The 24,002-nt window shown below is 37.4% G+C and overlaps 1 protein-coding gene across 4 annotated transcripts in view; it reads left to right on the forward strand.

The window, feature by feature from the left end:
• FHIT (fragile histidine triad diadenosine triphosphatase) overlaps positions 1-24,002 on the forward strand; it is a 1,485,355-nt gene that overhangs the window by 678,561 nt on the left and 782,792 nt on the right. For all 4 annotated transcript variants that reach the window (XM_065933362.1, XM_065933361.1, XM_065933363.1 and 1 more), the window contains one exon: positions 14,872-14,990. In XM_065933362.1, the coding sequence (XP_065789434.1) occupies positions 14,888-14,990 (103 nt within the window). In that variant the 5' untranslated portion in view covers positions 14,872-14,887. The remainder of the gene's footprint in view (positions 1-14,871; positions 14,991-24,002) is intronic.

Genomic DNA, 24,002 nt, shown 5'->3' on the forward strand with positions numbered 1-24,002 from the left:
TGAAATAGGATATTATTCAGTTTTGAAAAGGGATCAACTACTGAAAAATGCTACATGGATGAACATTGAAAACATTCTGTAAAGTGAAAGAAACCAGACACAAAAGGGTTTCTGTTATATGGAATGTTTAGAATAGGCAAGTCCATGTGTGTGGGAGTGGGTGCTTCATTTGTATCTGGCTCTTTGCAACCTCATGGACTGTGGCCCACCAGGTTCCTCTGTCCATGGAATTTTCCAGGCAAGAATACTAAAGGGGTTGCCATTTCCTACTCTCGGGGGTCTTCCTAACCCAGGGAGCGAACCTGGATCTCCTGCATTAGCAGGCAGATTCATTACCACTGCACTACTAGGAAAGTCTAGGCAGGTCCACAGAGACAGAATAATGTTTTCCAGGGCCTGCAGAGAGGCGTAAGTGTGGATTAACTGCATGAGGTTTCTTTTGGGAATGATGAAAATATTCAGAAACTAGATAGTGGTGATAATTGCAAAACTTTGAAAATACTGAGAACCACTGGACTATACAGTTTAAAATGGTTAACTTTAAGATACATGAATTGTATCTCAATGTTTAAAAATCTTTGGAAAAGATACTGGAGTATGGGGATCTTTTTTAAACTCCTGAGATGCCTTTAATGTACAACAGTAAATATCTTTTTTTTTTTTTTAATTGAAATTTGAAAACTGAACACACTGTGGCTTAAATCTTCTTCATAAATTTCTCATCACTCACTCACTGGAACATCAGTCCAGGCCCTGCCTGGTCTGGTCTCTGTCTGCCTTTCAAGCCCATCTCCTCACCTCTTTGTCTCGCTTTCTATTCTCAGATTCTGCCATCCCACTGTTCCTTCCATTCCTCTCAGACCGTAAGCTCATTCTTGCATTGGCACTTTCTGTTTCTTCCATCAGGAAATTTCTGACCCCAGAGGAACATAGCAGACTGTTCCTCATTCAAGTCTCAGGTCAGATGTTACGTTCCCTTTCCATCTGCACTGAACCAGTCCCTTCCACTCCCTCCAATTCTCTACCTATTTTTGCTCTTGATTATTTCCTTCACAATCAGAAATATTTTTGCTTTGCTGACTGATGTGTGGGCTCCACCACTTACTGTTCCTCTTCACCCTACCCCTAGAATGCTCTATTAGTGTCAGGGCTGTCATGTTTACCAGTAGAATAGTACCTAGAATGCGGCAAGTGTGTAATGTTTCTTGAATGAATAAATTAGTGATTACAGTTTAGGGACCAACCAATTCAAGGAAAGATTATTTCAGTATAATCAATCCCTGAAGATATTTGTTGGAGAAAGGGAAGGAACCAGTGAGAGTGAGATTAGAGATGCTACACAAGGAAATGCAGGAAAACATTAAAGTGATGGGGGGAGGGGAGTAGCTGATGAAGTGAGAGACTGAAGTAGTAGTTGGCATTTTGAAATATCTGTGTGTTTTCTGTTTATAAATAGCTGAGCTTCAGTTGTTTGTTTTTTGACTTGCTAACAATTGAAAATTTGTCTTTAATGACACTATGGGTTGATGAATTAAATACATTTTACTAAAATTTGGATTTTCTTCTTTGTGTTAAAATGTAACTTTTGTTTGCTTGAATTCTGAGACACTTTAAGCTGTCTTCTATTTCTTTTTGTTGTTCTTGTGGGATATTCTTAGGCTGTCTCCTGTGGAATTTTGATGTTTGCCTGTAAAGGTAGAATATTTCATCAATCATCTAAACCTAAATGTTTATCTCCAGCTATCCATTTATATACCTTGATTACTTTTCAAGTCATCAATAAAATGTGTTTGAGAGCCTGGCCAGCAGAAAGGCTGTTGTTCCTCAGATGACAAGTCATTTTTCCTGTTGAGTTTAGTCTTAGGATCCATTAGCCAGTAGCTTTCAAATGTATTTACATTTTTGCTTAACAGTTGAGCCTCCTTTTTTAGTGAAATGCATTGAAATAGAAACTTACTTACTTGTTGGTAGAAGTGTCTGGAGTTATTTGCAGTAGACTTCTTCTAATGACCCCCCAAAAGGATTGGTCATGCCTTCTAGGATTCGTTTAGATTCCTGCTATTTGCTGAATCATGTCAGGATATAAAAATAGATTATTTTTAAAGTAGATCTTGTCACTCCCAGCCATAATCGAATAATGTTTATTTTTCAAGGTAAAAATATACATATTATTATATTATGGAATAAACCAAGTTCCAATACAAGTTTTTCATTCTTTAAACCAAAAGAACAATATTTCCTTTTCATCATGTCTGACTTCTTGATTGCCTAGGAGATGTCAGTTTTCATAGCAGATTGTTTTAGCTAGAATACTTAGAAGTCATTTCTAACTACAGTACAAGATATTTTTAAGTAATAGCAATTTTTATTAGGGATTTGTGGAATCAGAATGCCCAGTGCTGACAAAATTATGGGGAAATGGCCCTTCTCCCTGTATTACTTTTGAATGTAAATTTATAGAAACATTTCCTGAGAGATATTTGGCAGTACATATCAATAGCCTTGAAAGGTCACTATCCTTCACACACAGTGATTCTGAAATGTAGGAATTGATACATGAGAAGTAATCAAACAGATGCATAAATGTTGATGTATGAAGGACCTTCTTCATAGGGTTTTCAGGAGATTAAGTTGTTATAAAGAAATTTCTAGAATGATGAAATAAGGAGTAACTGTTAGTTGTTACATCTACTTTTGAATCACGTGCTACTTTTTAATCAACAGTGCTCTGTCTCTAATACAGAGAGGTGTTAGCAATCATCTAATGGTAGTGTAGTGCCAAATTTTTTTAAAATTTTGCTTAACTAAAAATTATGTATCCTGTATATGAAAAGCACTATTCCAAGCAACTTGCCATTAACTGACTTGTTGGTTGACAAGTAACAATTGTTTATTGAATAAAATTGGCTATTACTTTTTGCCAGGGTAAAATGCTAACATTAATACAATGACCATCATTTACTGCATACTTACTAAGTGCTTTATGTGTGTCCTTGAGAAGAGATATTATTGTTATCACTGTTTCACAGACTGACCCGTGAGCTGTTTTTTTTAACCTCATCATCCTAGAGGTTCTGCTAGAAGGTTGGGCTACGATAGAGATTTCTATTTTTCAAAAATCTATTGTTTTAGAAAGCTCCCAAGATAATTTCAATAAACCTAGTTTTGGAACTAGTGCTTGGGGAAATACTTAAACTTTAATGTGCATATAACACAACTGGGAAGCTTGTTGAAATACAGATTGATGCAGTAGGTTTGGGGTGGGTACATGCATTTGTAACAACTCTGAGGTAACACAAATGTTGTTGACTAGGAGACCACACTTTGAGTAGCCCGTCTAATATGTTGCTTATGGAAGTAGTTCGACGTTTCATTTGTCCCAAAGAAATCATTTGCTGTATCAATAATCATGGAATAATGGTCTGTTGGTTAGGACTTCACATCCTCATGAGCTTGGCCTGTTAGGTCATTTGCTGAAGTTCCAAGTTTCTCAAACTTGAGTTGTTGGGTCTTCAAGATTCACATTCTCAAAAAGGAGTTTATGTTTTAGGTTCTTCATTTAGTAAAACATTGTGAAAGTAACACATATATTCTGGATCACCAATTGACTGTCTTATATATAAGAAGAGGGTATTGTCATGTGGTTTTTGTGCTAAGGAATCCCCTGAAGTGACAGTTAACTTTAATTCAGCCTTTCTGAAAGTGGAGTTTCTGAAGTTCTGAAGTACCTGTTTGAGAAATTCTTAAAGTGTCCTCTGTTAACAACTGGGTCCTCTAAAGGGGACCCAATAAGGGTCCGAATGACTTTGAATCAGCCACTTGCTAGACTTACTCAGCATCTCTGAAATGAGAGGACTGGATCTAAATAATCTTTTTGGTCCTTTTATGTTCAAAACTCTAGGATTGATTTTTATTTTTCTGTTTTTTTTTTCAAGTACAGTTGATTTACAATGGTGTGCCTTCTCTCTGCCATACAGAAAAGTGACTCAGTTTTATATGTATAGGCATTCTTTTTTTAATATTCTTTTCCATTATGTTTTATCACAGGATATTGAATATAGTTCCCTGTGCTATAGAGTAGAACCTTGTTGTTTATCCATCCCATACTTAATAGTGTATATCTGCTAACCCCAAACTCACAGTCTTCACTCCCATATCACTGTCCCCCTTGGTAACCACTGGTCTGTTCTCTATGAGTTTGTTTCTGTTGCATAGATAGATTCATTTGTGTCACTTTTTAGATTCCACTTACAAGTGATATCATATGGTATTTGTCTTTCTCTTTCTGATTTCACTTAGTTTGACAAACTTGAGTTGCATCTTAGGGTTGAGGTTTTTTGTTTGTTTGTTTTTTGTTTTGAGACAGTATTAAAAGTCTGTGATACTTATTTTAGTTGGACATGAATATAACATTTGTTGGCAAATCAGGAAGAAACCTGATCTACTCTAAAATGAGTCATTGTCATCTCCTGCTGTCAATGGGGGAAATTTCACATTTTGAGGCATTTGCTTTTGTGGCTGATGAAACTTTTTCCACTACATGTTGGGTCACCTATCTAGCCCTATTGAAGAGGTGACTGATCAAATTCACTGAGTCACAAAATTAAATGTGAATAGTAGAGAGCTTTTAATTACTTCCTTTCTGTTGACTAAATTTTGAAGATGATGTTCTAAAAATAATATGCTACTAGCTGGTAGAAATTATGGGAGACAGAGGGGTAGAGATTGGTTGTAAAAGGTGGAGAGGTCAAGAGAGGATACAGATAGATTTTGTAGCTGAAAAGATGGGAAATGGAGACTCAGTAAATACCTGAAAGTTGCATTATTTTTAGTTCAAAATGAGTTGTTACCAAGAAATACAAATTTAAAAATTAATTGGCTAAAAATATGATTTGAGTTTTACTGTATTTACTTCTGTCATTATTTATATAGAGACACATGCAGGCCTCAGTCACCTTCTGGAATGAACCTAGTCCCTTCTGTTTCTGTCTTAGCTAAGACCACAAGTAAGACTGAGGTCCTAAGCTTTACACTGAGGTCCCTGACACAGTTCTTGGTTCTCTGGATGCCAGAAGTTATCTTCTTCACATTTATTAAGAAATAGATCCCAGGAGATGATTTTTCCCTGAGAATTCCACAAAATATGATACATTCAGCCATCTTGCTTGGTTTTAAAAAAAATTCAGCAATTTTACTTTACTGTAAAATAAATTGCTTTCTGTACATGAGAAGGAAATATTTAATATTTATCTCAGAATTGCAGACAGTTTCAGATTCTGGAGATGTAGCAATCTTCCTATCACACAATATTGGCTCTTATTCTTTTCTACCTTTGTTCTGTTTATAGTTACTGAAGTATTTTTCTTCTCCACTGAAATTAAAACTTGAGGTAGCATGTCTGCTAGCATTGCAAGTGGGCAGAATTTACCACAGTTAAAGGAGAGGCAGAATTGGATCTGAACAAGGAGATATAAAAATATTACCATTTGGGGCTGCCTATGTCATGTAACAGACATAGTGAGATGTGCTCTGTCATCCATTATTTTTTTAAATTTTATAAAAGTGTAGGTAATTTACAAGGGTTGTGTTTCTAGTGTAAAGCAAAGTGATTCAGTTCTACATGTGTACACAAACACACGTATTGCTTTTCAGATTCTTTTCCATTACAGGTTATTGCAAGATACTCAGTATAGTTCCCTGTGCTGCATACTGGTGGTGGTGCTGGTTTAGTCTCTGAGTGGTGTCTGACTCTTGTGACCCATGGACTGTAGCCCGCCAGGCTCCTCTGTCCATGGGATTCTTCAGGCAAGAACACTGGGGTGGGTTGCCATTTCCTTCTCCGGTGCTGTATAATATCTGTCATTTATTCCTTTCAGATGAGATACTTGAGAGTGAGAAGTTCAGTGAATCACTGAGGATCAGGGAGTGGTGGAACCAAGACTAGTTTATGTGCTTTGGACACTCATTCCACCTCTTGATCCTTTCTCTCAACAATGGGTAGTTTGTGAGTTGTCTGGATATACCAAAAGGGAAGGAATAGTGAAGAGAGCAGTTAACATTTCAAATTGTTGGCAAGCTAAACTCATGAAAAGAAGAGAAATAGAAATAAATGAGCTCTTTGGAAAGAGTGATAAGTGAAAAGGATGCAAGGGAGAGGCAAGGTAGCCTCGAGTAGAGCAGAGATGGGTCATAATTAAACCTAACATGAACTCTAGGAACCAGCATCCTGGAAGACATGTTCATGCTGATACTCATCAACAGTCAGATGGATTGAGGCCTTCTCCCAAAAGGCGTCAGGAAGAAAAAAATACATGAGAAAATATAAGAAAGATTTGAGAGGGAGAAGGAATAGAGGTGTTAGATATATTGGAGAGGGAAAAATTTCCGCTTCTACTCCTCTTGAATTCTGGTGGCTGGACTCATGATACAAGTGACATCAGAGAGCTAACAGGAGAAAAAAATAATTAATTCATGTGCATGGTGGTCTAGGAACTAAGAAGTGGCCAAAGAAGGCAGCTTTTATATGTTTTAGAAAAATGTATGAGGAATTGACAAGATAGATAAACAGGTTTGGGGTGTTCAATCAGTGAAGAATCGAAACAGTTAGACTTGCCTTAGTAAATTAAAGAAGTAACAAGATTTGTTCATGTGGGCTTCTTGGCCTGACTTCCCTATCTCTGGGGATAAGGGAGTTCTACCTCCAAATGCCAGAAAGGCACCTTACATAGGGGAGATTTACTTCCTGCTTTCAGGGAGACAGATGGGGAGGGTCAGAGTGTCCCTCTTGCACTGGCTATTGCTTAAGTAGCTTTAATACAGAATGATCAATATGCCATTGAGGCACACTTTGGGGTGGCCTTCCAGAACCCCAACAGATAGAATCCCTGAAAGGCAGAGAAGTCAACTGAGGTCAGAGAATATTTGGAAAAAATAGCAAGAAAGAATATAAAGTATCCACTGAAAACTAAAGACCTTATGTGGGAAAGGTTAATAGACATCCAAACGGTAGAAATCAGGAAAGTAGTCTGTAGTGGGATGAATAATATCATCACTGAAAGGAACCTCAGAACTATCTTATTTAAAAGTAGGATCTTTGCACATATAATTAGTTAAGATGAGGTTATCCTGGGTTGGAGGGGGCCCTGAATCAATGACTCGTGTCTTTCTAAGAACAGAACACAGAGAGAAGGCTGCAGTGACAACTTGTCTCTAGGAATATTATAGGGTAGATATTGGAAAATTGTTCCCTAAAAAAAATTAATTTGGAATATTACATAAAGTATAAAAATATTTACTCAAAAGCATAGTTGAGCTTTGAAAAAAGGTATGGGGGACAGAACCAAAGAGGGAGCTAAAATTTACAAGAGGAAGCAGTGCTGAGCCCACTGCTGCCTGGTGTAAGGGAATGTCTGTGGGCCTTTGAAAATAAGATATATGAAAATTATGATCCCTAGAGTAAGTAGTGGCCAAAAACAAAACCAGCATATCAGCAACTATTTGAAATTATAACATCATGTTGTTTTAAAACATCAGAAATTGGACAGAGGGAAGATGGGGGATGAGGTCTGAAAGAGATCCAGGGTGGTTAAGTATATGCTAAGGACAGAGATACTGGTCTGCTTTTAGATATTGATGAGGAAATTGAGCTTTAGTACGGGTTGTAATAAGATGAGAATAATACTATTGAAACAAAATAGAATGTGTAATTTTTGTAACATAGGAAAAAGCTTGATTTAGCCTGTGGAAGGTAGGGAGAGGAGAAAAAAAGCAAAACAAAAAGATAAACGAGTATGGATGTTAAACTAATCAAGACAGATTGTCCAATGTATAGAAAGCAAAATGCTATGTTTATATATTAAAAAACATTTAAAGGACACAGGTGGAAGATAAGGGGATGGAAAAATTTACGCTTGTCAGATATAGACAAAAAGAAAAAGGAACAACAGATGAAGGGAATAAATTAAGCAGAGACATATGCCCATGCCATAATGTAGAAAACAGTAATTTCTGGCATGTGACAATGATTAAGCAGTTGCTGTTAGAAATCTAATACAGTGTTTTCAGAAACTGATGAGACAAGACAAAAAGTAAGCGGAGGACGATGTGGAAAACAAGCAATGATTTGCGCTATCATGTATGTAGAACTTCTTACTCAACAAATGCAGAGTGTTTTATCTTGGAGGGCATGTGGTTTAGACACAAGCTTCAAGTTTTAATGCATCAGGAAGGAAGCCTCACATTCTACCAAATCAACATTATAGAGGTTCTTTTCTCTAACTACAGTGCTTCAAAATCAGTCATTATTAACAATAAGATAGCAGAAGTGTTCCATATGTTTGAAATGAAAAGACATACTATGAAATAACCCTCAGGTTAAATAGGAAAAGATAACAAGAATGGCAGAATTTTAAAGCTGAGTGATAATAAAAGCACAGTAGTTCAAAAACTGAGAGAGATAGCTAATGGAGTTCTTTGATGGCAATATACAGCTTTTGTTACTCAAGAAAAAACTAGAAAGTCTGCAACTCCGTAAGCTCAATGTATGACACAAATAATTAGAAAAACTGTAACATGGTTACCTGAAGAAAACAAAGAAAGAAAAAAAGGGAAATAAATGTAAATAAGGAAAATAAGGGACAGAGAAAATTAATAAAAGCAAAGAACCAAAATATAGTCCTCTGAAAAATTTCATAAATTGGATATAATATTCTGTTAAAAAGGATGTACATTTTTACCAGTGCAGATGAACATATACGTGAAAAGGATGTATGGCTAAAAAAACTGATGGAAGAAAAATTTAACAACCATTAATAAATTGTATGTAATGATTATCAAAACTTAATCTTAAAAGCCAACCTATTAAGTTTAATTTTGAAAACAAAAAACAAGTAAAAACTACTGACCAGATTCACCTATGACATTAAAAACACAAATAATTCAAATCTAGCCATGTATTAAAAAATACTAATTGTACATTGAGACTAAATTGAATTAATCAAACAGTGAATGGATGTTTCAGTGCTTTAAAAAATCTTTTACTGTAATTTACCACATTAATGGCAAAGAATGAAAAATTGCTTGATCATTGATAAAAAGCATTTAATAAAGTTTTTTCTTTTTCATATAGAAGCAGTTCTTACCAAACTTGAAACAGGAAAAATTTTTTGGCTTAATAAAGGCTTTGTCCTAAGAATCTATAGCAGAGGTCATTTTTAATGGAAAAAGACAAAAGTTTAAACTCATTCTTGTTAAGATTGGGAACAAGACAAGAACACTTCTGTTGCTGTTATTTATCAACATATTACCAGATACCTGACCAATGTAGTAAGACAAATTGATATCAGTAGATTAATTGAAAGAAATAATTATGATTTATAATAAAATCATTTATTTAGAAAACCAAAGAGAATTAGCAAAAACTGTTAGCAATAGAAGCATTCGGCTAGGTTGCCAGCTCTTAAGAGCAGCAAAAGTAAATCAACAGCTTTTGTCTGTATTGGGAGTAACCAATTATAAACTATGATAAGATACCATTTATAATACTGACATAAACTAAAAGCTATCTAGGAATAAATCTAAGAAAGAATTCATAAAACATATATGGGAAATTTAAAACCCTATTACAAGGGTTTTATTATAGAATTATAGACCATAAATGCAGCATTTATAATAAATAGATTGAATATTGTGAAGATATTGTATTTCTTCCAATAAAATTTAAGCTCATTGTAATTCTAATCAATGCCTGAACAAGAGTTGTTTTGAAGGGGTATAATTGAATCTAATATTTATATAAGAGAATAAATAAGAGATAAAGAAGGACCTTCACTTTGCAAGGCATTAATATATATATAGCAGAAGTTGGCAAACTACAGTCCACATGCCAAATTCAGCCTGCCTTCTGTTCTTAAAAATAAAGTTTTATGGGGACACAGCCCCAGCCATTCTTTTATTTATTGTCTGTGGCTACTTTCATGCTGTCAAGATAGACTGAACCTGGCCCTTTAGAGAAAAAAAAAAAAAGTCTCCTCCTATTCTCTAGCATCTAGCATAGAAAAGGATATAATAAAGTCTTGACTCACTCCTATGTACATAGGGGAACTAAGTGTAATCACTTCTACCAGTTGGTGCTAGGAAAGTTGGTGCACAAAAAGAGAAAAATGAAACCATTTCTGTACTTCAGAAACAGCTCCAAGTAGATTAAATACCTAACTGTTAAGATATAAAGCTGGTAGATGAAAATTTAAGAATACATTTTTGTAATCTTACAGTCGAAAAGGGTTTGTTGTGAAATATTCACAGAGCCCAAACCATGAGAAGAAAGTTGATGAATACATCAAAATGAATGCTTTTGTTCAATGGAGTCTGTGATAGGAAAACTAACAGATGGTGAAAATACAACTGTCATGTTTAATACACTAAGATTAATATTTAAATACACATGGGACTCCAAAAAATCAGAAAATAGGAGGGGAGAAACCAAGACAAAAGAGGGAAAAGTATGAATTGGTGATTCATACAAAGAGAAATAGACATACACACAGATTTCACTGTGTGTGTGCATGCTCAGTCATGTCAGACTCTTTGTGACCCCTAGCCCACCTGGCTCCTCTGCGCATGAGATTGTCCAGGCAAGAATACGGGAGTGAGTTGCCATTTCCTCCTCCAGAGAATCTTCCCAACCCAGGGGTCACACCTGTGTTTCCTACATTGGCAGGCAGATTCACATTGGAGACTAGTTAAAATTCAAAAGTGCCTTTTTGCCTGTCATAGAACTAAAACCTTGGAAATCAGATACTCTCAGGTGTTGACAAGGGTGTGGGAAAATAGAAATCTTATATTGCTTCTAGGAATGCAAAATGATCCATAATGTTTTTAAGATTATAAGTATATATATAACCTAACACCCAATAATGGGACTAGCATAGATGCCCACAGAAATGTATGTAAGTATAGTTATCTCAGTGTTATTTGTGGTGAAAGACTGAGAAAGCTAGCTCTTCTGCACTAAAAGAATAGAAAAGGAAAATGACAGTGGAGTGCAGTGAGGGAGAGTGAATTACATCTATTTACAACTCTCTCTAAAACAGCATTGAGAGGAAAAGACAGATTTAAAGCATGATGTAACTTCTATACAATTTTAAAACTATATACAGAAGTTTGACACATAAGTGAAGTCACGCAGTTGTGTCCGACTCTTAAGCATGATGTAACTTCTATACAAATTTTAAAACTATGTACAGAAGTTTGACACATAAGTGAAGTCACGCAGTTGTGTCTGACTCTTTGTGACCCCATGGACTGTAGTGTACCATGCTCCTACGTCCATGGGATTTTCCAGGCAAGAGTACTGGCGTGGGTTGCCATTTTCTTCTCCAGGGGGTCTTCCTGACCCAGGGATCAAACCCGGGTCTCCCGCATTGTAGGCAGACGCTTTACTGTCTGAGCCACCAGGGAAGTCCTTTGACACAAAAAGTATTTATAAAAAATATAGTGAAGCTTATAAATACAGCATTAGTGGGTGTTAACTGCTCAGTCATGTCTGGCTCTTTCTGACCCCGTAGCCTGGGGCTCACCAGGCTCTTCTGTCCATGGGATTCTCCAGGCAAGAATACTGAAGCGGGTTGCCATTTCCTTCTCTAGGAAATCTTCCAGATCCAGGGATGAAACCTGGGTCTCCTGCATTGCAGGCAGACTCTTAACCATGTATTTATTTAAAAATACAGTGAAGCTTATAAATATAGCATTATATTTGGTAAAAAAAAAAAAAAAGAAACCCCAGGCTGGGAAAGGAAGGAATGGGTTTGAACATGGAGGATGAAGTGAAAATAAGAAGAAAAATGAAAACCAGGAGAGAGTCTTTCATGGATCAGCAATAGTAGCTCATCAACTGAAGCGTGTGCTTAAGTCAACTCTGTAAAATTATCCGTTAGAGGAAACCAAGTCCACGGACGCTCGTCCTTTCAGAACTGTTAGATTCAGATGCTCAACCAGTGTCATCAGGTATGGGTCTCTTTCTGTATTTTGGTTTTCCTGGCCTCCGTGTTGGCTCTGATAAGAGGCAGACTCTTTCTAGGATATTCTTTAGCTTTTCCAAGTTCACGGCACCTAAGCAGAAAGAAAGCACTTTCTCCATAGAATGAGCAATCATCCTCTCATGAATATCCTTTCTTTGTCTGGTTCGTTTTTTCTCCTGTGAGCACCCCTGAATCAGGCATGTGACACAGGACTAAGGGTGCCTGCGTCACTTTCCCATCCCTAGAACCAGGCAGTAGGAAGAACCCAACAAGTGGAATATGGTGGGATACTACCCAAACAGAAATTACGGTGATGCGACCAGAATTACAGAAAGTGGATGCTAAGGGAGCAAAAGTACACAGGTAACTTTAGGGAACTTGAACCAATGCTGTTTGAAGAATGATTGAGATGAATTGCATGCTCATTCTAGAAAAACTGGGGGAAATAAAACACACAGATTAACTTCAAATATCTAAAGTACTTCCACTTGGCATGATACTTGTTTCATATGATCCGTCAAACCATAAATCCATGATGAAAGGTGAACTTGGTAGGAAGGGCAACTATGTAATTGCTGAAGCTGGTTATCTGAAAAGGATTGGTTAGTGAATTTCATGTCACTGTGTATTTTTGAGCATAGGCTAGCCAGCTACCTGGCAAAGATTTTGTAGGAAAAGATTGGGAGAATAGTTGGGTTTAACCAGTGGTTCTGAATCATCCAGACATCTTATTAAAGCTTAGAATTCTGGGCCCTTCTCCCAGAGTTTCTGGTTTGGTAGCTTTGGAGTAGGACTCAAGAATTTGCGTTTCTAATTTCCCCAGGTGATGTTGATGCTAATGCTCCAGGGAACACACCTTGAAAACCTCTGGGTTAGATGATTTTCAGTATCCACACTGACCTTTCATTTTTATGAGATACTTGTACTTGTTCTCAGTTCAGTTGTTCAGTCATGTTACACTTTGTGACCCCATGGACTGCAGCGTGTCAGACTTTCCTATCCATTATCAGCTCCCAGAGTTTGCTCAAACTCATGTCAATTGAGTTGGTGATGCCATCCAACCATGTTATCCATTGTCGTCCCCTTCTCCTCCTGCTTTCAATCTTTACCAACATCAGGGTCTTTTCCAATGAGTCAGTTCTTCATATCAGGTAGCCAAAGTATTGGAGTTTCAGCTTTATCATCAGTCCTTCCAATGAATATTTAGGACTGATTTTCTTTAGGGTGAACTGGTTGGATCTCCTTGCAGTCCAAAGGACTCTCAAGAGTCTTCTCCAACACCACAGTTCAAAAGCATCAATTCTTCTGTGTTCAGCTTTCTTTATAGTCCAACTCTCATATCCATACATGGCTAATGGAAAAACCATAACTTTGACAAAGACTTAACTTCGTCTCTGCTTTTTAATATTCTGTCTAGTTTGGTCATAGCTTTTCTTCCAAGGAGCAAGCATCTTTTAATTTCATGGCTGCAGTTACCATCTGCAGTAATTTTGGAGCCTCCCAAAATAAAGTTTCCCACTGTTTCCATTATTTCCCCATCTATTTGCCATGAAGTGATGGGACCAGATGCCATGATCTTTGTTTTTGAATGTTGAGTTTTAAGTCAGCTTTTTCACTCTCCTCTTACACTTTCATCAAGAGGCTCTTTCGTTTCTCTTTTCTTTCTGCCATAAGGGTGATATCATCTGCATATCTGAGTTATTGATGTTCTAGAAAGCAGTATTTGTATATTGAGGCAAATTAGCCACATTATTTCTTCATAGCTGAAATGTGTTAAATTCTGGCTATATGGGTACTTCTAAAGTAGATGGATTTTGCGTAGCCCTCTGTAACTGCTGGGTCACTGAAAACATTAGAGCCATTAAGCAACTGCACATTTATTGGTATACTTCATAAAATAGTCCTTCATTTTCTTATGTCATCCTTTCTGTAATCCTATTTCTGTTTTCCCATGAGGATTCAGTTTTCATCAGTTTTGTAGTAGGGTTGTTCCTGAATTAGAAAGCCAAAGTGGTTTCCCAAGGTGGATGTGTATTTTCTTTCATTCAGAGAGAAACTCTGTCATATATAAATATTGGCTCATAAAAAATCATTTCTTGGTACCCTGGATGTCAAGTGTCAAATCGTGCTTTTTCCCATCTTCTTACCCAACCCCAGCCTGTCGCCCTCCCTAGGAAAGAGGATATGAAACACTTCACCTACCTTGCTCCATACTACCTCTACATCAACCAGGAATTATTTTCATTTTGAACTCTATTTTGTTTCTTCTTCTTTTTCCTCAGATTTTTTTTTTCTCCTTAACTTTTGAAAGTTTGCTCTAATAGTTCTCTGGGAGTACACATATATTTTTGTAATTTTACACAAGGTCAAACCGCGTTTGTACTTTTTATAAATTACTTTTAGATAAACAGATAAAACCATTTGAGAAAAGAGAGACCCCAGAGATACCTCTTTAAGAATTAGAAGGTTTATAGTCAAAGCTTAACCATGAAAATTTTTAGCTTAGCAAAAATGATGAAACAGATGGTTAAAAACAGTACCTGACAGATTGGACCTAGAGGATTTGAGTTAAGGTGACTACTTGAAGAGCAGAGGGATTTAAGAAGACTGTTTTGTTGTCTGTGTGTGAGCTTTTGCTTGAAAACACTAAATCCAACGCTGGTAGAGAGAGTGGGATATTTTAAGAGGACTTACCCAGAATACATCTCAGAGAACATTAAATGTGGGGCAGCTTAAATGACGTCTTCTTGGTAGCTAAGGATCTGTAATAATAGACTCTGCTATCTTGTGTGTGATCTGAGTTTCTCAATGGAATTTGATGAACTTCCATTTTCTACATCCTCTTCTCTTCCAGACTTCACCTTGAGGAAATGTCGTTCAGATTTGGCCAACATCTCATCAAGCCCTCGGTGGTGTTTCTCAGAACAGAGCTGTCCTTTGCCCTGGTGAACAGGAAGCCTGTGGTACCTGGACGTATCCTTTTTTTTAAGAGAGAAAAGAGACCAAATGAACACAGACATTAACCTCTAGTGTCCAACCAAAAAGGTAAGCAAGGAATCCTCCTGCCTCCCCCTCTGGAGAAACCAGGTAGGACAGTATTCACATTTATTCTGAATCCAGTTGGTGGCACCAGTAATATGCTTGATCAGCGCTGCAGAACTCCTAAAAAAGAGTTGCTTAGCAACTGTGGCTTTGGAGGTGAGTTTTTGCTTGACCTTTTCACTGTTGTAGATGTGTAAATAAATAGGTGCTTCTAAAATGGATCCAATGAATATCCTTAGCACTTTGTTTTCAGGTATCAAATGTGCACTTTAATAGTAAGATAAGAGATTGGGTGACACTTGTGATGTGGAAGTAAGGTGTTACATGAAGATTTGAGACTGGCTTGGTTTCTTTACCTCTTGGAAATCATTCAAGCTATGAATTTTAATTGCTTTCAAACACATAAATATACTACAAAATATATATATATATATATTTATGTTAGACTCTGAGATAGCATTTTCTCTTGGAAAACATCCCAGCTTCTAGATCATTGTCTGGTGCCATTGGTGGTGTGGGATATTTTATTTCCCTCTGACCATCGATTTCAGTAGAAGCTTTATTCTTGGCAGTGGGAGAGGCAGAATTTGGTGAAATGCTCTGGAGAGTTATTTTTATGTTGTTGAAACTATCAGTTGTGACTGTATGTGGATGACATTTGTACTAACGCTTCAAAAATTTCACCCCCCCAACTTAATTTACTATGCAGAGGGCAACAAAGTATGAAATGTTGTATTTTAAGATAATAAGCATTCCCACATTGAGACATGCTTCTACTTTGAAATAAATTTCTCAGTAATTTTGAGTATATAAAGGTGTCAAGATTTTTTCCAAGAGTGAGTTATATTTTTTTAATGGAATTTTTGTAAATGCTTGAAAGCTTGATGAATCATCTTCTTTCTTGACTATGTAACTACTAATAAAACACGCAGCAAAAGATAATTGTGGTTTTTGTGGTAGGCTCCCAAATTTCTTGATTTGAACTTTTAACCTAAATAAATTTCATAAATTTGTAAAACTAATGATAATGTCAATAAGCTAGTAAATAATATATATTTTTCTTGATAATATTTAACTTTTAAATTTATAAAAGTAGTTAATTTTATAAGATCAGAAAATTTCATATTCTGTTTATTAAAGTAAAAACTCTAAAATGATGTAGAATGCTCCTATAAAATGACAGTTTTTAAGTTTTGTAACAATTTTAAATTGGGTTTCTCCAAAAGACCTTGAAGTTCTTGAAATAACACAGGTATTTTATTTTCTCATTTGATTTTGCTGCAAGTCTGTGGTTGCCTTTTGAGGATTATTTTTTTAAGTAAAATGTCGAATTTCAGTGTCAAAAGGATACTGTTTAAATGCCATCTCTCTTTGGGTGTCAGTTTTAATTGACTTTTGTCAAAGAACTGAGGGAATTTGGGATGAAAATGTGAATTTAGATGAACAAATCTTAATGCTTTGGACCGAGAGTATATGAGGTTGTAGAGATACACTCTTTAAAAAATGGTTAATAATGAAATGAACTTTGATTTTTTTTTTTTAAACTCCTATATTGATGGTAAGAAACTTGATTTTTCATGGTCTTTTTAACCACCTCAGGAAAGTGTGCTGTGTAAGACCTGGGTTGTATATGTGTTTGAACTGAAATAGAGGTGTCTGCTTCAAGGAAAATATTTATAGTGAACAGTTAGTGAATGATGACTCGTTTTGTTCCAGATGGCACTGAAATTGCCATTTTGAAAATGAGTCCTGGTTGATTATCACCTCGTTGAGTAAATGCCAAGGACGAGGGGAGCATTGTATTAAAATCCACAACCTCAGTTTGGAAGCTAGTGAGAAGGACTCAGCTCTTTCCAAGGCTGAGAATGGTACACTCTGCAATCACTGTACCCTGTAAAGCTCTTTTACATCTACAGTGTTTAAGGTAATTTCAGGGGCAGTGGATAATGGATTCAAGCAATCCTTTTTATATGATGATTCTGAAACTTTTTATTTTACTAAACTCTCTTAGGTGACAACTGTGAGAAGAATCTTAATAAGTTACTCATTTGCTTGTGTGAAGTAATATTCTTTTGTCCTGTGATTTGGAAATTGAAACAGTTAATAGCTCTGCCTACTAACATTTCATAAAATAAATGGTGAAATGGTTGCAGCAGACCATCACTACCCGCCCCCCCCCCCCCCCCACCGTCCTCTGCAATGCTCTACCCTGCCTGCCGTTAAAAAACCCCTTGTTGTGGGTCTTCTAGGTCTTCTGATTCTCTACCCCTGGACTTCCTCAGCCCAGCCTACATCTCTCTCTAAACCACAGCTCTAATGTTACCACTCTCCTATTCCTTTGCAAAAAATCACTGATGAATATAATGAATATCGTTTTATTTGAGAATTGCTGTTCAGTCACTCAGATGTGTCCAACTCTTTGCGATCCCATGAACTGGGGCACACCAGGCTTACCTGTCATTCACTATATCCCAGAGTTTACTCAGACTCATGTCCATTAAGTTGGAGATGCTATCCAATCATCTTATTCTCTGTTGTCCCCTTCTCCTCCTGACCTCAGTCTTTCCCAGAGTCAGGGTCTTTTCCAATTTGAGGATAAAGTCCAAAAATCTTAGCATCCCTTTAAAAGATTTTCATTATCTTAACTCACCCTCCCCACTTTCCAGCTATTTCCTTAAACAGGTGTATTTCCCTTTACCTGCTGACCCCCACTCTTTCTCCTGCTTCTCTCTTCACCCCAAGATCCTTCCCTTCCTTTTCACTTGAACTAAAGTGCTTACTTTGATACCTGTCCTGCCCTCTTAGGGAAAAAAATATTCCATCCTTTTTGTGACACTTGATTCCTTATTCACACGTTGATTCATTCAATAGTTTATTACTGAGCTACTCTGTTTCAGGCTCCCTGCCAAACACTAATCCCAGTCTGCCCCAAACCAGAGCTGTGTTCATTTCTGTTTGTCTGTGTGTGGAGTTGCGTTCCTGGAAAGGGATGGGGGCGAAATCTACTCTTAGTACGTCTCTTTTTCTTAGCACCCAGAATATTGTGTTGACTGAATTTAAACTGAATCTGTAAACATCAGGAGCTTGTGGATAGTTTCAATTAATACTGAGATCCTGCTTTTCCTGTATTCCCATGCACAAAGCCATGTCTTGTCACCATTTTATTCCAGATTTATTAGTATCTCATCCAACTTCCCCTGCATGCTCTGTCAGTTACGGTCCTGTTTACATTGCTGTTATGAGTGTCCTGTGTTAAGCCTAAATGCAGTGAATGGACTGATGGCAGATGGGAAGAGATTCTTTTCCATTGTTCTCTGACTTTGTGTTAATTGGCCAGTGGACGAGTCTGTATTTTAAGGGCAGTATATTGCTATCTTGTTGTGAACTAGAAAATTCTATTTTGTGTTTTTGATGATTTCGTTTTTAAAAGAGTTTTGAGGTGGCCTCTGGGGAATGTGCCATTCAGAAGAGACTTGTAAATGTCATCTTTGAACTTGTTTCCTCTCTTAACATTTTGCTCCTCACTCCTCAACCTTCTTTTCTTTTTGATTTTGCTCACTGGCTCACTTTATACCTTTCTGAGGAGGAAAAGAACCGTCAGATCAGGAGCTGCAGATATGCTTTTGAAGCAAGACTGTTTGCTTCCATTCTCAGAAGAGCCACTTATGTCCCTCCTTGTCCCCACCTAAAGCAGACACTTCTGCTTGTTGCAAACAGTGTTTAAAGTTGATTGAATAGTCTTTGGTCTCTGTGGTGCAACACTCTGGAAGAGTATGACTGAAGGTCATTAATCCCTTAATTTCCTGTTGCTGGAAAATGCTTTTCAGGGAGTCTTGGGAAGAGAACAGAAACACTTTTGAGATTGCATCTTCAAAATTCTGCAGTGAGCGTTTTATTCATGTACTTGGTGCAGCCCAGCTATTGTTCGTGGCTAGAAAACATTTGAGTCAACGTGGTTAATACTTGTCTCCACTCCACTCCCCTTGCATCAGACTACATCTACCTCTCATCTTGAGTTGAGCGTGAAAAATGAATTTGAACATTAGTGGAATCCATTTGGGGACTGGGGCTTTTATTGTAAATAAAATTATTCATTTGTTATGTCCTGTAGTTTTCAGCAGATAGTGTATTGATCTTTGAATTGCTATTCAGCATGGCATACAGGGCTCTGACATAAGGGGAACATGGCCACGTTTGTGGACAGGTTGAATGCGTTGTGTAATGACAGAAACAAACCTTGCTTGCTGGCCATACTATATTATACAAATCATTTGTCAACAGTTTATTGAATCTGTTATTAAAAAGAACAGATTCTTCCAAGTGGGAGCATCACGCACAGAATGTTATCAGGGCCAAGCCACGTTAGGATGATACATTGAGAACAGCCTTACAAAGTGTATTTGTGAAGAATTAGACTAGGTAACTTAAAGGACATTTCTGCTGACATATTAGAAGCAAAAGTTTGGTGCAAGGGAAATTGTGTTCTAAGGTCCAACTTCAATAGATAAAAAAGAAAAATCTGGCAATTGCCTTTTAATACAAAATTTTACCTCCCTAAGCGAGCAGTGTTCTGTTTTCAGGCTGTTGCCATATTGAGTATTCTTGAAATAAAGGAACAGATAATAAAAATAGCTTCATTACTTAACAGTGCTTCTTACGGAATAGATGCTATAGATAAAAGTGCCCTTTTAGTCCTTCCGTAAAAATCAGAAATATTTGTCATTTCCTGAGTAGGTTGTAATCTTGTGAATTTCTTTAATTGTTCAGGAAACTGCAGTTATTAGTGATCTCATGATCTTTTCATTTCTGAAAAAGAGTTTCTTTTAAAACCTTCCTGTGCAAATAAAATGAGTGCAAGCACGATTTTAATATCTTTATTACTAAAGATAGACCTTTTTGCTCTTGATATTTCCCTAAGCATATGCCTTCCCCTGCCCCCACCCCCCGCCGTTTTTGAGCCTGTTGTATATTACCCAGCTTAAAATACTGTGGGAGACGTGCTCAAAGCTGAGCATACACCCTTTGTCCTGAGCTGAGTAGTGGGAAAAGTTGGCTTCCTTGTGGCCATATATTTCTTGATTTTCTTTGGCAGATTGTTGTATCCAAAATGTCTGCATGCGGCAGTGATTGCTCAGTGTCCTTATGCTGTCTCTATGGGAAAGGTTTCCACATAAACGTGTGCCTATCTCTGGGGCCGTCGAGTACATTGCCTCCAGCTTGAACAGTTTTTGACGGCTTTCGTCAGGAGGACAGAAAGCTCTTCTATGCTTTCGGCATGCACTAAATTGACTGCTATCTGTTTTCAGTGTCCAGAACCTAGTGCAGAGGATCCTGCCAGTCCCCATTATAAGACAAACCTTGTGTGACTGTCGTCTATCTTGGCTTGTCATCTGAGGAGTAACTGCTCAGAGAGAAAATATGGTTATCTCAAATGCTGTTTCTTGGGTTGGTAGTGAGCTCACAGTGTCGAGTAGGATTCTGAGGCTGTATGCAAGGGCAGTGGGCAGTAACTGCCTCAGGTAGCAGAGTAGAAAGGCTCCTTGCCAAGATTTTTCCTCTTTTGGGTTTATTTCTCATTCTTGGAGCTGAGACTGGCATCTTTATTTTTTTATTATAGACAGAATGATGGATTGTTGGCACCTGACTCTGAAGGGTTTAATAGATTCTTTGTGTGTGTGTGTGCGCGTGTGCAACGAACATTTGAAATTGGATGGAGAAAAATGTGTGGATTTTATATATTTTGCCCCGGTGACTTCAAATGAAGGTGACTCCCCCATGAAACTGTGCCTGGGGCATGTACACACCGTTCTCTAGACTTCATCCAGCCCCTTCCTGCTGTCCACCGTCTCTCCCTGGCTCCTCGCAGCCTACTGGTCGGTGAAGACACTGGTGAGTGGTGATTTTGTGGTTCACGTTGCCCCTACACTTCATTCCTTAGTTGTGACTGTTTTCCTTTGACCTTGACTGCTTCTCCATAATAGGATTTACCTTCTAGCTTCAGGACCTACTGTGAGTGGGGTGAGATGAGCCAACTTGACCATGGTGATGGCATTTGAGGAGGAAAGTCCTTCCAGCTTTTTAATCAAAGGTTTTAGGAGGTTTCTGTATTCTCTTAGAATTGCACAAAGCCCACAGAATTATTTTACAACCAGAAAAAGATACCTTTGCCACCTGCCAATCTCTCACAGAACATAATCCTATTAGTGTGTGTGTGTGTGTGTGTGTGTTAGGGAACAGGAGATGCTCTGTCTCCAGCTCTAGCAAATGGTGGGATGATAATTATATGTGTTAAAATAACACTTTGAATATTCTTCATATTAATTGCAAAAATGAATATCCTGTATAGAATGCCATTCCCCATTTCTATTTATTTCCATGTGAAACTTTCCTCAGGTAATTTTAAACTGTCATGGTTAACAGTATCTGAACTTGTTCATTATATTCTGGGCATATTTTTGACCTGCTTCCCATGCAAGCTATCAGATTGTGAGCAATAGGAAAAGGCTGGTCATGGTGTTGCCAGCCTTGCACTTGTAACGGAACATAATTAGAAGTAATGAATGGAATAATACATCATTATTCACAAGAAATGTCATGTAATTAACTCAGATAATGCAAAATATATCCTAATTTCCATTTGGAATGAAAATAGATTTGTTAGAACATCAGCAGGCAGTTTAATGTTTATCCTATATTTTCATACACATATCAAAACTGTTAAAATCTATTGAATGAATATACATGGATTTTCCATAACATAATAAGTCAAGATGGCTTTCTTTTGCTAATAGAGTCTTATGTGTATGCCTTGTTTATTATATATACATAATTTATATATATGTTCCAGTTTTAGAATTAGCATAATTAATTTATATTTATTGCAAATTAATGATCTAATTTATTTACTTAGCTCCCATTTCCTTTCTCAAACTAATTGACTGAAAAAATAACTATAAATTTGCAAATAGCTCTTGGGCACAAATCCTAAATTGGCCTTATCCTCAGAACTCTCTGTAATAGTAGATATCTCTACTAGTTTTGCAATCTAAATGGTTTTCCTGAGGTTTCTGTTCCAGGCTTTAAATATGCCTCAGGAGTCTTGGCTTGGCTTAGATGGACCCACAGTTGGGGATCAGGGATATGGCTGAATATGTCTTAGGCAGAGGAATTATTGTTAGATGCAGCAATTAATATGACACACAGCAGTGACCAATGTCCTAACGTCGGTGTAATTCCTGAAAGTTCTCTGCTCTGTCACAACATCATCCTGTTAATTTCTGCTTTGTGGGAAGACCTGGAGAGACCCGGGGGAGGAGGCAGAGAAGTGTGGGCAGCTCCCAGGAGGCAGTATGGACAGAACTGTTATAATATTTTAATAACAGGAATGGGCATGCCAGTGGATGCTTCAGTTACAGCCCTGGTTTTAGAAATGAACACTGGTAGGAGGAAGCTTCCTTTACATCCTGTGGCTCAAGCCTGGCATTTGTTCTTAAACACCATGGAGACTGGCATATAACAGCAGAGTCACCAATGAATTAAAAACAACAAAATTCTTTCTTTGTTTGAAATGGCTGGCTTCCTCTGCCTAACACCAATATAGGGGAAAATGTAACTGTAGCAAGAAAGGATTGAGGCATTGTTTCCTTGGTCTGTCTGTCTCATGTGTGTGAATGTGGTAGGGATGAAGAATGTGTATATACATGCATTCAACTTGCTTATATCTTTTATTGAAAATAATGTCATAGAAATAAATTAATTGAAAGACATTTTTGTTGTTGTTGGCACTCAGTCATGTCTGACTCTTTGCCAACCCCCTGGACTGCAGCATGCCAGGCTTCTCTGTCCTTCCCTAGTTCCCAGAGTTTGCTCAAACTCATGTCCCTTGTGTTGTTGATGCCACCCAACCATCTCATCCTCTGTCACCCCCTTCTCCTCCTGCCCTCAGTTTTCCCAGCATCATAGTTTTTTCTAATGAGTCAACTCTTTGCATCAGGTGGCCAGAGTATTGGAGCTTCAGCTGATGCTGAAATTGAAATAAGTGAATTAAATAATATTTTATGATGAGCAATGCATTGTTGAAGGTCACTATTTTGTTCTATCATCTCTGACCAGTTGGAATGGGAAGGCAGAGTCTCAGGCCAGTGTTGGCCGTACTTCATGGGAGTCAAGACTTCACCCAAAACTCTGGATCCTCATTCTGTTGCTCTTTCTGCCACTTCTAGTTGCTGTCCCATGTGCTACAAACCTTTTTGTACATTGGTTAGGTGTTTTGGGGAGTTCTTTTCCCTGGAGTCTTAAACATCGCCATTATTCCTGTTTTCCAGTGCTGTATTGTAGTCAGTCTACACTCTGTCACTTATACTGTTTGCTGCCATTTTGCTGTCTTTGTTGTTTGGTTGTAATCATCATCATTTAGCAATAAGACTAACTTTGAGGACTTCTGAAAAGCCTATGTGACTTAAGCATGACTCTGCAGCACTGTGAGTGTGGGGCCAAACGCCTTGCTTGGCAAGCAGCATAATTCACTCCCAGGTAAGATGAGTCCAGGAAGAGTGAAATTCAGCTGATTCTCTACATTTTCTCTTTTCTAATAGGTTTTTAAAATGGTTGTAGTTACCAAGAGATCTTTTCATCTTCAAGATTTATTTCCAGTTCAAGAGATTTGTTGAAACTAAGAATTATCTGTTGAGTGCTAATACTTAACAGTAAACCATGATCCCCTTCCATCTACCAAAGATGATTGCTTTAGAATTTATTAAATAAGATGTATCAAGATAAAATGAATCAACAGAAATTACATTAAATTCTGAAGCTTGTTTCTCATGCCGACATCTGTTAATATGATACTAGTTAGTATTTTCTATTCTGTTTAGGGATGGAATGGCTCCTAGAAGCTTTTAAGTCGTGGAGCTATAGCTGCAATAATGAAATTGAAATTCAGGA

This window comes from Muntiacus reevesi, chromosome 4 (genome assembly GCF_963930625.1).
Source record: "Muntiacus reevesi chromosome 4, mMunRee1.1, whole genome shotgun sequence".
Classification (NCBI taxonomy): domain Eukaryota; kingdom Metazoa; phylum Chordata; class Mammalia; order Artiodactyla; family Cervidae; genus Muntiacus; species Muntiacus reevesi.